A 13453-nucleotide genomic window follows, 5' to 3' on the forward strand; every position below is an offset into this window, starting at 1 on the left:
ACTGTCCTGAAATTTTTTAATTTTCTAAATTTAAGAAGACATTCTAATTTGCATTTCAATTTGCTAAGCTTAGAAAACTCTAAGAATATTTAATACACAATTTTGCTCACACTACCTAATCGCTTGTATACATACTATATTGACATTATACATTTTCTATGGACTCTTACCAAAAATCTTTATCCATGTAATAATAATAACAATAAAAATGATAATAATGATAACAATGATAACAATCATAACAACGATAACAATGATAACAATGATAACAATGATAATGATAGTAATGATATTAATGATAATAATAATAGTAAGAAAAAGATTTTTCATCGCGTAATATCTTAATTTACAGGATTCAGAAGTAACTCATATACGGTACAATTTAAAATGGTCTAAATGACGCTGTATATATAATTATTTTTATTTGGAAAACCTATACAATTTATTGGTCTTGTGGATATATAATGAAAAATAAGAAATTTTCAATTTTCATTATTGTGTGACTGATCCTGTGCACGTTAAGGGTCACTCTCTTGTACCGGTCGCTGATCACAAATAATCCGATGTTTACTCAAAGCTGATGTACCTCGCTCACTTCAGTATACTTTCTCCGCCAAACGGTGCAGACGGGGCTCTCTCTGAACCCAAAATAAAAGTATCCAAGTTAGCGCCTGTTGTGCAGCTGTGAAAACGGTAATCCGAGAACTTCAGTGTCATAAAATTTAGAGTAACGACACGAAGCGACCGGTACTCAGAAATTATAAGAGGGTGTACAGTCAACTGACCCTCTTAATCTCCTATCCATGGCTTCTTTAGACTCTGTATTTAATAATTATACTAGACTGGTAATTGGCTATGTATTATCAAGTTATATAAACATTGCCCGTTTTATTTCTAACTTTTCAATACTCTTGAAAATTCTTAAATGAAGAGATTTAGTATCTTGCTTCCGTTAAAGAATATTATTTCCCTATTTAACATTGTTCCCTATTTAAAGTATCATGTGACAACTATAATGTTCCAATTTAATGTTTCCACGAAAATATAAAGTTTGAGTAATTTATTTATTTACTTATTTATGCATAGTAACATAAAAAGTTAATGTAGGGAACGAATATAGTAAAATAATCAAAAACAATCAAAAACATTAATCATAAGGAAGAATACAAATAAACAGAAGACAAGTATAGCAAAGAGTTCAGTGACATATAATAAAAAGTACTGAACACTTGAAAGAATACTGTTACTCACAGAGGACATCAGCACAGCATTTGTTCGCAGACAAGCACATACGATTAATGTAGTTGAGTTTGCCATACGCCAGGGTTAGGGTCTAGATAGAAAAGAGTATGTTATCTAAGGTTCACAGAGGAAACGTGAAATATGAATTCTTATCAAATACTGGGCAACAACAATCGTCATAATTTAATTTGTAATTAAATATAACATTGATAAATTCTCAAATGTTGATAAATTTAGACGATTAAAAAGAGAATTTTAATGATGTGCTGTTTTCTCTTAACGATGTTACGATAATACTAGTAGTGAGAAGACAATACAATGACCTAAACTAAGTCAAATCTAACTCATAGTAAAATACTTCTGAAAGCATTCCAGAAGAAAGTGTTATGTGATTGACACGTGCAGCATTACTTTGAAGTAATGGTCATCGGGCGCATATAATGTGAGATTCACTCATTACTACTCTCTCTCATTTATTCTCAATGTGCCTCGTTCAATTTTCTCTTTGATGGTCCACTTAAATTCGATTCACAACTAGATGCGTGATAAAAGTCGCCACCTATTTTATTTTTAGGAACAACTAGCAATTCTGATTTTACTACTTGACAGCGGATATTATGCTGCAGCTGATCTTTACCTACAATTTTTTGTTATCACATCACACAATACAACACTGGATATCTGAGGTCACGAGAAACTTAACTCGTCCATTGTTCATTTATTGTTTATTTAAATAATTCGAAAAACATGCTTTTTTACCTAAGATCTTTTTTAGAATTCCCTTATAAGGCACTTGTTATTCTCTTATGAGGTATTCATACGTTCTTATGGAACTCTTTTAAATCCTTTTTCTTCGCAATATAGATAAAGCTACTTGCTTACATTGGGGATTGACTTGCATTGAATTTAATAGTCTTTGTCTCTATTTTGCAACTATAGCAGTTTTTAAGCCTAAATAAATAACCGGATATAAAGGTAAAAAATTATCGACGATCTTGTGATATTCATGGGCATACTTCGATTAATTACGAATGTTGAAAAATTATTCAGTTCATATATATAATATTCCAGTTTCTTCCACAAAACATTGCCAACATATTCTACGAGTACAATTAAGAGAAAATGTTATATAAATATAGGTTCTTAAATAATTTATTAAGAAGTCATTTAATTAAGAAGTCCTGCATTTAAAATAACGGATCTCAATTTTAAATGGAATTTGAATTTGTTAAGAAAGCAGTTATTAGTTTGTATTTTGTTTGTAACTTGGCTTGTAGAATATGTTTATGAAAATCCAAATAAATTTCGTTTAATTTAATTTCGTTAGATTATATAAACATAAACAATGTTTATGTAATTACAAATAAGTAAGGACAATGTTTTCGTACGCTGTGTCAACGAAACAGAAACCAGTCCATTATTATTTTATATTTTTCGCTATAACTTCGTAATAAATCATTCAAGAGTCCACATTCTTACAGCACTTTTTTCTTAATTTTGTTTATAGAATATATTAAAAAAGTGTTACGGAAAGAAATCGAGGTACCCTGTATATTGTATGGAATAATTGATCTCTCCCTTTAGAAGTGGATTAATTATAATATCTATTAACAAATTTCTCTCCAGCGTTGTAACCGCCCTAAGCCCACATGTAACCAAACAAATTTCATATCACCGCGTCAGTATATGTTTACAATTATTGTTCTAGCTCTAAAATAATGTCATACACTATTATGAATTTCGCATGGACAATTTAGTGAATAAAAGTACTCCTTAACTTTTTTTAACTGTATTTAAGCAATTTCTAAAAGAAATTTCTAATAAATTCACAATGTACAAATACTTCATCGTCACTATTTATACAGAGTATCTCTGCAATTGTGGTACAATCAGATACGAGTTAATTCCCCCAGAAAAAATAAGTCAAAAGTAGAAAATAAAGTTTTTGCATGTGAAGCTTTGTTTTCAAGAAAAACCACTTTGAATATCTGTCGGGTATACATATACATGTACCGTTTGTCCGCAAGAAGATAGCACAGTTGAAAAGAAACACTTCCAAGAAGTTTTCACTTTATTCTTGCAATTGCACGTTTCTCGAGATAACGACGATTCGGATAGCATTCTCTATACAACTGACTTGCAGCAGACACTTTCCTATTACATGATTCCAAAACAAAGAATCTCTCTTAATCTCGAAATGACTGCTGTCAATCTTCGGCTAATAGCGAGCAACGTTTGTGATTCTAGAAGAAATAGTGCGATTGTAACTGAAGCGGAAATATAAACGCAACTGAGTCTTCTTCTTGCGGACGGATGGTATATACAATTCGGCTGCGAAAAGAAGGCACAACGTGTTTACATCTTCGTTCCTATCGTCCATAGACGCTCCTGCGATTGAAAGTAAGAATAACTATGTTAAATGTACAAGTTGTTTTTAAGAGAAATACTTCACCATTATAACTTGTTTAATACTTGTAAATTGTACGTTTCAATTAATTTCAATTTTTCTTCTAGGAAGACCTTTAAAAAAAACTGAAACGTTTATTGCATCAGTAATATAAATTCATAACAATTCGCACGATTCGCCGCTCGTAGATTAGTCACATCAAGGTAGATGATTTAACAAATTTTTGTTGCCCTATCATACATTCGATAGCATAATGATTCTGCGTGTTACATCCCCCGTTGTAATAACTTTATCTAACTTTAGAACTATACAAGAAATTAATTATACAGATATTGTTTAGCTTAAAGAAGAAAATGTAATAACAAAAATGAATTCACCATCAGATCATTATTTGATTATTATTTAGCGGTACCTTATTTTTTAAATACACCAACAAAAACCTACCACAATAAGTTTTTAATTAAAACACTGCGAATCCTTTTGAAAGACATTCCACTTGCCTTCAGAATACGGATGTGGTTTCAATATGGTACATGACGGTACTCTAGCCCATAATCATCGTCGAGTTCGAGGGCACTAAACATCATGTTTCTTGGTCGTTGCATAAGAACAGAAAATCTTCTCACTAAGGTCTCCGGATTAACATCTCTGCACATTTTTTTGTGAGACTCAATAAAAGATTTCAAGGTTATCGGGAATGACCCACTAGCTCTAATATTATAGTATGAAAAATCGAATAAGAGACACCTACCAACGAATTAGTTGTGCAACTTTCGAGAAAGTGGAACTATCATTTGGGGATAGAATAAATCATTATTGTTCAAGGTCATCCTTTTGAATATAGAAGATAAGGAACAATTTCTGTACAATTGTCGAAAGTAAACTTTAAACGTTAATGAATTCGTTTTGGAATAGGCTACATATCCAGCTAAACGAAAACATAGTTTCATTAAAAAAAGTTCATGAACTTTTTCATTACCATGTTAACGACTTCACCGATTTCAATGATTAAATATGTCGAAAGTGGAATTTGTATAATTGGGAGTATTGAGTGTTTTCAACCCATGATTAAGAATTGCTCATATTTAGTTTTTAAATTATATGCATTATAAGATAAGACAATAATATTGTGTAATTATAAACTACATTAAAGTTAAAATTATATATACGTTGTTATTGTCTGAACCCAGACTCAGACCTAACTAAAACTATTACTTTTCGGTTCTGAACTCTCGTGAACTTTTGAGTCGAAAAATTGAAATCAGCGGAGTTGCTACTAATAAAAATAATTATTGTTATTGTTAAAAAAGTTTTACGAGTATTCTGGAACGAAAAGTAGTGACTAAGTGTGGGTTTAATCTGAGTTAATATTTACAGAGAGTTCTTTACGCAGATTCATAGATACGCGGTTGTGACTCCGCATATATTCTTGCACATACTTTGTATGTACGTATGTATTCATATATTAAATGAAATTTTCTTTTCTCCAATTTTCCTTTGTATAAAGTAATACATATGGATTTGCTTAACTTTACTAAACTTTTATAACGAAGAATATATACCAAATGTATTTTAAGCAGAAAGAAGAATTAAACCTGGCAAGAAATTGTAGTCATATTGGATCAAACGTTTCAGTTAATCTTCATTATACCATTATAATTAAAACTTTATTATACTTTTATAACGAAGACTATATACCAAATGTACTTTAAGCAGAAAGAAAAATTAGACTTGGCAAGAAATTGTAGTCGTATTGGGTTAAACGTTTCAGTTAGTCTTCATTGTACCAGTGACTAAAGAAACATTAACCGATACTGTTCATATTCTTCTATTGATGGTACCAAATTATTTTTAATCCGAAACTAATCATTTTTTTCGCCTTGCAATACATACATTTGTACAATTCAACTTATAGTATTCTAACATACTTCAAGGTCGTTGAAGTCGTTAATACGATAAATAATTAGGAAAGTATGAAAAAAAGAAAACAGTATGACATAAGTCATTACCGCAAAGTATACTACATATAAATTCTGGCATGGATTAAGACTGACCTTTCTCCCCATTCCCCAGGAGTATTAACTGGCCATTCTCCCGCCGCCAGGTAATGTTAGGTTCCGGTGATCCCGTCGCAGCACAACGTAAAGTTACGTTGCTACCTTCTGGCACTACCATATCTGTGCTCGTTTGATAGTCCAGAATGTCTGGCGGAACTATTCAAAAAAGAGGAAAAATAAATAAAACTATTACACATTATATATTCATCATTATGCTTTCGAATTTTATTTATTTAGTAGTAATTCGCGGGGCAATTTAAACTTGCTGTTAATTTTACTAATTTGCAGAAAATATAGTAATAATCTTTAATAACCCAATTGAATATTTGATCGCTTTCGACCTCTTTTAGAAACAAATTCTTAGGTTTCTTTTAGAAAGAAATTCAGAACATTATGATGTTTCTTTCTTCATACGTACTATCTTAAGAATTAAAAATGTTGTGAAGATAATATAGATTGCGTATTATGTGGTTAGGCGGTTGTCGCATCAAACATATATTTTAAATATATTATTGTTGAAATTTGCGTTGTTTTGATAAATTATGAGAATCTAAATGCTAACTTCTTGCTTTTCTTATTACTAGTCCTAAATAATAATGTACAGTATCAAATAAAGTTTAGATTCAAAGCACCAGAAGGATAGAATTTAACTTTTATTTTACAAAACTGCTAAGTTTTTAAATTTCGACATGATTCTTTTATTATGTCCAAAAAATTAAACCCCATAAGCCAAAAAGTGTGACATTTAGTGAGCTCGGAAGATAGGTATAAAGTGAGTTCAATGACTCTCATAGAATTCTGAATACTTCATTTAATTCTCATCTAGTTGCAACATTAGTTCACATCAAACCTGGCCAAAATATCATTTTTATTTTGGATCGAATGTGTACATTAAAAATAAAATACTTTTTGCGGGAAAATTTTAAAAATAATATTTAAAATATAATATTGTAATATTTTATTTGATGAGTTCTAAAAATTCTGTGACTTACATGTGAAATATTTTGTTTGGTATAATTTACTTTTGTTTTATTTGAAACGATCAAATATTATTTTTGAAAATCCTTTTGGAGATTTAAAAAATTTTGTGGTTTAATTACCTATTAAGAAAATTGTCATCTAATGATATTCGTTAAATGCTATTGTAACAAAATAACACGTAAATAACAAGAGTGTAAAACCAGCGACAAAATTATCAACAAAATGGTTAGTAAAATTGAGTACACTACCTAGGATGAAGCATTAAACACGTTTTATCTAAAGATTACTTTAATGTAATGGAAACGATCACTCCAGCTTTTATGTATATAAAATCTTTGATATAAGTATCTGCAGGCATTACTTTATTATTTGATTGCAGCAAAGGATTCGTTTTGCGCACACTGCTCAAAATGTTGTCTATCAATGTATGAGAGTTGTACACTGATTGCAGTTTAAATTTCGGGCAGAGAAGAAATGCAGAGACTTCTTTAACTCTTCGAACCATTCAGACTGGTATTATATATTCTTTCAAAATTCCGGATGCACATTTTATATTCGTAATGCAAAGATTGTAATTAATTTTGTTCTATATCTGCCAGATATTTCAAATTAAAAATACAGAAGTAGATATTGTAGAAAATTTAATTTTATTGTAATATACTTATAAATGTTTAAATTATTTCCATATTATCTTTAAACTTGTCATTTAAATGTGCAAATTTCGTATTTTGAGACCTTTTCTCTCTTTGGCTATAATTTTACCTACAAAGAATTCAGATTTATTAGTTTAGCAATCTTAATTTTAAGAACTCATATATCCTCTTTTGTAGGAGAAAATATGTTATCGTCTTTAAAATAATTACATTTCGTTACCATTTGTGATAAAGATATGGATTTAAACGCGATTGATATTTTAATTGCACAAACTGTAACTTCTGCGAATTCAAATTAATTTCGACCGACGCAGAATGGTCAGCATATATTTTACAAAAATAAAATTATAATTTATTTTCAGTTTACGAAATATAAATCTTTATTTATTAGTACAACCGATCCAATACGTCCAGTCATAAATATCATTTACATGATAACTGATGACTATATGATCATATATGATTACATGATTTATTGTACAATATTTTGCAATGTACTTGTTGGATTAAAGACATACATCGCCCAAATATTTGTATGTCGTATAACAACACTTTCTTCTTTGTACGCGAACGACACTGGGTAAACAGTTTTTTCTCTTCTTTACCAAAATGTGTCTATCGAGCGAATAAGACGTACTGTGCGTGCTTTGTCTAAAACCAAAACCTATTAAACATATCATTTCCTGACAATACTACTAACATGTTTAGCATAGGCCCCATTATAATATCTATAATGTATATTGTTTCTTTGTGCCTCGCGCCGACTTTTGTAATGGTCGGTCGAGACACTGAATTTAAAAACTAAATAAATTAATAATTATTTTAATAATAATAATTATTATTAATATTAATAATTAATAAGATGATGAATATACATATCCATTTAATAATTTATTTTATTATTAAATTTTATTATTTTAGAATTAAATTAATAATTATCAATAAGATGATGGATATATATAAGAAAGCGAAGATTAAGTGTATTGATGTGATCGTGATCGGTTGAGTCGGGAGTTCGCCCGTATTCTCCTTAGTCGAAATGCCCCTTGGCGTCGATTGTAAACACTGTCTCGTTTCTGGCCGCATCTTAGAGGTAAAGGAGTCGTCCTCCCCCTCCTTGCGTACTTGGTGTCGCTGCAAACCCCATCGGCTAGCCCACGTGGCAGCTGTGTTGCGTTGCCTGTGTGGAAACAGCTGTTGTTCGTTCAAATTCCTGGAAGGTTATCTCTATAGCTCTTGACCGTCGCGCCCCATTGTTTAGGCAGCGAGATCCTATGGCGAGAAATTCTAGCAATCGTTCCCTTGTTTATAACTTTCTTCCTGTGTTATAAACCATGCTGATCCTCTTGAACCTAGACGTCCCTCGCAGTGCTGTCTTCTAACGGAATAGCCACCCGATGAGTGATCTTCGAAAGTATCCCATGGTCCTCTAATGGCTGCAACGTCCGCTGTCCTCGGTCGCACAAAGGAACATGCAGAGGTCCCAACATTGCTTGCCATACTTAAAAAATGAATGAAAACCGTACCATTCACGAGCATAATTTACTAATGTAAACGCTTCGATCTGAGATACAAATCCTGTTCAATATGATTTATAGACAAAAATTTGTATAAACCTAAAAGAAACGTAATGTGTAAGGGCCAACAGAATTATAAAAAAGAAATTATGTCTAACATATCTACGTATATAATAAATAATAGTTTACTCCCATGACGTATTCTAAACTCTAAACATCACGGAGTTATTAACACAGCATTGTTATTTCATAAGAACTCATACTTGTGTGCGCAAGCGAGTGAGTCCCACCATGTGCATCACATTTTCAATTCCAGAAACGCAATTTCTGTGTAACAAAAGATTAAAGATTAAATGATAACACTTCGTTAAAGTGTTATCTGTTGGAAACATGGTTTGTACTTTTGTATTTTCTCAAGCTCATTATTCAGTAGTATTGAACACCCTGTACATACTATGGTAAGTCGTTTGTACGTCATTTTTGTTGGATTATTATTGCTCACCTTTTGCTCTTTCTCGCCTGCTTATATTTGGTTCATCGAATTTCTGCCTTCCAATTAGTGGACTTAATTGCACTTCGTCATTACTATTCTATCTCGCTTACTAAAATACGGGTCATTGCAAATTGCATTAATTTTTGCATTGTGAACGGACACTGTCTAGAAGCTGAAGGTATTTATGTGCGAAAAAATAAATTAATCAAATGTCTTGTTGCAATGTTTCTAGTAGTTATTTATAATACTATCCATTCCATCAATTTCAATAATCATGTAAGAATCTTCCAACTCTGATGTTGAATTGATAGGTATTAGAATAGTTAATTACAATTTATTTTAAAGTTAAAATTGTTTATTTGTTGATATTGTATTCAGGTGGTGTTCAGATTCAGTTCAAATCTACATTTAACCTAGACCGAAGTTAGACCATTATTTTTCGCTACGCAACACTCATAAGTTTCTCCCCTTTAATATACTTCAAAGCCATTAAAATCAGTACGATTATTACTAATGGAAATAGTCGTTATTCTTGTTACATAGTATTTATTTGTGTTTCAGAACAAGAAGTAATGGTCTGAGATAGTGTGTTAAATAATAGTATGGAAGAACCTGAATTATTCCAATACTGTTTAATTGAACATTTAATTATCTAGAAAGGGTTTTTTCATAAATTGATTTCAAGAGCTGACAATACAGAAATAAATATTAGAATATTGTATCAATATGAAAGCATAATTGACTGGTAGTCAATGCACAGGATGATGCTAAAAGCACTGGCTTGAAAAAGATAATAATTTACTGTTAGAAACAAAAGCAAGCAAACGAAATACAATTATTAAAAGTACGAAGTAGAAGCGTACGTTTTTTTTTTACCAAAGAATGTTAAGAATATATTACAGCCGAACTACGAACATTTACTGTGTATGCAGTAATTGATAGTTGCATAAAAACTGGGTTTAACATTCTTGGAATAATAGAAATTCATGCAATTATCCAAGTAACCAAGGAGGAATTCACTTTGGGCTATCAATACAATCCAGTACACAAGGTTTGCATGCAAGTATTGAAACTCTACCGTAATTATGCAAATTAAATACATTCTACAAATATTCAAATAGTAGATATAAGTATTCGAACAACCGGAAAGAATTGAACAAAATCAATCGTATTAAATTTGAATTAAAGTTAGTCATGAGTATTGATGTTTATTTCATTAATGACTTATGTATGTAAGTAGGGTATTTTGTAATAATGTTGCAATTCTACATGAAAAAATAAGTAGAAAATATAGAATAAAATGTTTTTATACATGCTTTCATTTTTGTCGCGGCACGAGTCTCGAGTGAATCGTTGATATTTAGTTTCCTTTCGTGATTGTACGGTAAATTAATGTTGAAAGGGGTCACTGAAGGGTATGATTTTAATTTGGAAGTCACAAAGTTTTGTATATATATATTAATATCAATGCTTTGAACTTTGATGATAATATTTGTATATTGTTTGAAGGTTGAAAATATGTTGTCGTCAGTGTATGAATTTCTGTTTTAAGTTGTGTTTAGGTCAGTTAATTTGGGCAAGTTTTTGTGTTGTAAAGGCAACTTTATTTGTTTAATTAAGATTTTTTGCGTACTGATTTATGTACAGATTGAAAAGAGTAAAAATTGTTACTTTCCTTCCTTTCTATTGTTCCGGAACTATTTATCGATAATTATAAAACCAGTTCATCGATTTGATGTAGCCTGTGTGAATTTTAGATTGTGCAAGAAATTCAGGTTTTAAGCTTTGTACAATAATAGAAATTATTTTCTTCCGATATTAGAATCTTTATAATCGCCGCAAGCTTAATTTCAAATTAAATGGGAAATGTCCATACTTTTATCACATTGAATTGTTGTATTAAACTGTTATTGAATAAAAAGCAGCAAAGTATGATGTAATTTGTCAAGAGTCAGTCTAATTAGACAAATGTAAATTGGTTCCACAAGAGCATAAGAAACGTAATTTCATAGAATGTCTTTTAATGTACTTTTAATAATAAAGATTGTTCAATTTATTTTTCATTTGATTATTTTCCTTTAGCATGAACCTCTTCGGATTTTCAAATTTTAATGCTAAAATATCATACTTTTCATGTAGAAATGTCTTGAAATGAAGTAATAAATTGTCAAGTGACATTTATTGTTCTTTCCAGACAGTCTAATGTCAACGTCATATTCACATGTGCCTGAATTATTGAAATCTCAATCTCAAAATATAAATAAACTTGATTTTTTTACAGGATAGAGTATCAGTACACTGTAGTTGCGACGAAAAAACTTCTTTGACAAAGCAGTTTTAATATTGGATTGTTGAGATGAAGAAACAGCTTGGCTACGAACATTTTCAGAATTGAGACTAATGGATTGTTATAAAATACAAGTTGTTAATAGAAATGTGTAGCCTTTTATCAGAATTTTTTTTTAAGAAAAGAAATGAAATACATTATTGAAATACAGGGAGTTAAAGGAAGGGTGTCAAATGAGACCATTCACGGATAAGGGTAAGTGTTACCACTCGTGGGCAGTCGAGCTATCGCCATGGATAGTTGATGTTACAAGAAGAAGTGATGGATAGGGATAAATTGCCCTAGCTGGGCAACAGTGGATATATAGGTCATACACTTAACACTGTGACAACAACAGCACAAATGTGTAACTTTTCTGTCTTGTTCATAGGATGCATTTGTTACACAAGTAGCATTCAAAACGGTTTATTTGAGTTTAAATAGTAATACTAAACTGTTATAAAAAAAATTTTAATCCCTACAATAAATGTATTCTAATACATGTAAACTTGTGAAATAACACAAGAGTATTGTATAAAATATCAACTACGCTATTAAAGAGATGAACATTACTATTTTTCAAATTATCAAAAATAGTAGAATATATAGAAAGCTGATGAAGCAGACAATTCGTTAAACGAATATATTTTTCCAATAGTCTCTTATGTATGCTGAATTGATCGCAAAATTTTAAACTGCATTTTTAAAAATATTTGATCTTTTATTACATTTTAAAGTGATCATACTTGTAACGATTTATCATACATACAATTAGATTGTATAATTATTAATACACCTCGTTGTATCAACTATCAGTACGACAAATCGTTGCGTCTGCAATATCTTTTATTCATTTGTTCCCTGTCGGTGTCTCGATTCTGTTGTTAGCTTCGCGAATATTGTAATTTGTACGCACGCACTCTACATTTACAGAGTTCTCCAGCACAGTTTCGTTTCCGGCGGGAGGTATGGTTTAACCGGGAAGATATTTGCCTGGGCATGCTAGAATATACGCGTACGAGCATCAAGTTGGGCATGCTCGAATTAAAATTTCCTGATCTCATTCTCGGTAGCCATTTGTTCTATCGTATTAACTTTATTTCTCTTCGAGAGACTGAAGCATTTTTTTAAACGAAAACTTTTTAATTTTCAATTTTTATTATCCTTTAAGGTGTAGCAATAATTACATTGAAAGACATAAATGTCAAGCACTTGTAAACATTTTGTTCGGCTGAAATAACTGCGTGGAATTCACCAAGCAAAATACAATCATTAAGCATCCTACCTCGAACCATTTGAGCCTTATTTCTATAATCCCAACGAAATTTTCTGTTGTACGTATCTTTTTATTTCTCCCTCTCTAACAAACATTAATCAGTCACCTTAAGGTTTTAATTTCTCGAGAAGTATATAATGTGACACGTCAAAAATATTATTTTCTTATTGCAATATAAATATATTGAAAATACAATCAGGAATTAACAAGGTATACACATTATATATTTCTACGTATTGTATTTAGTATGTGAGAATACAACGTTGCAACTACAAACATGAGCTACGTTTCATTAATTTGAAAAATAGCGTGTCATCTAGTATCACAGTATCGGATTTACAACTCAATTAATTCGAAAGAATCGCGGTGTTACGGTGCTCTATTTAAATTCCAGTCAGTTGATGGTGTAGTTTGCACTCTGGAAACACGTATCCATGATGATCATACGTTGAAAAACTGTAATTGCTTATAGATCGATAACGAAGACTGAGATTGCAAATT

At 30.9% G+C, this 13453-nt stretch overlaps 1 protein-coding gene across 1 annotated transcript in view; it reads right to left on the bottom strand.

The window, feature by feature from the left end:
* LOC143144632 (limbic system-associated membrane protein) overlaps nt 1–13453 on the bottom strand; it is a 412619-nt gene that overhangs the window by 40753 nt on the left and 358413 nt on the right. The window contains exon 4 of the mRNA XM_076307235.1: nt 5704–5862. Within this exon, the coding sequence (XP_076163350.1) occupies nt 5704–5862 (159 nt within the window). The remainder of the gene's footprint in view (nt 1–5703; nt 5863–13453) is intronic.

The sequence above is a fragment of the Ptiloglossa arizonensis genome, chromosome 3 (assembly GCF_051014685.1).
Source record: "Ptiloglossa arizonensis isolate GNS036 chromosome 3, iyPtiAriz1_principal, whole genome shotgun sequence".
NCBI lineage: Eukaryota > Metazoa > Arthropoda > Insecta > Hymenoptera > Colletidae > Ptiloglossa > Ptiloglossa arizonensis.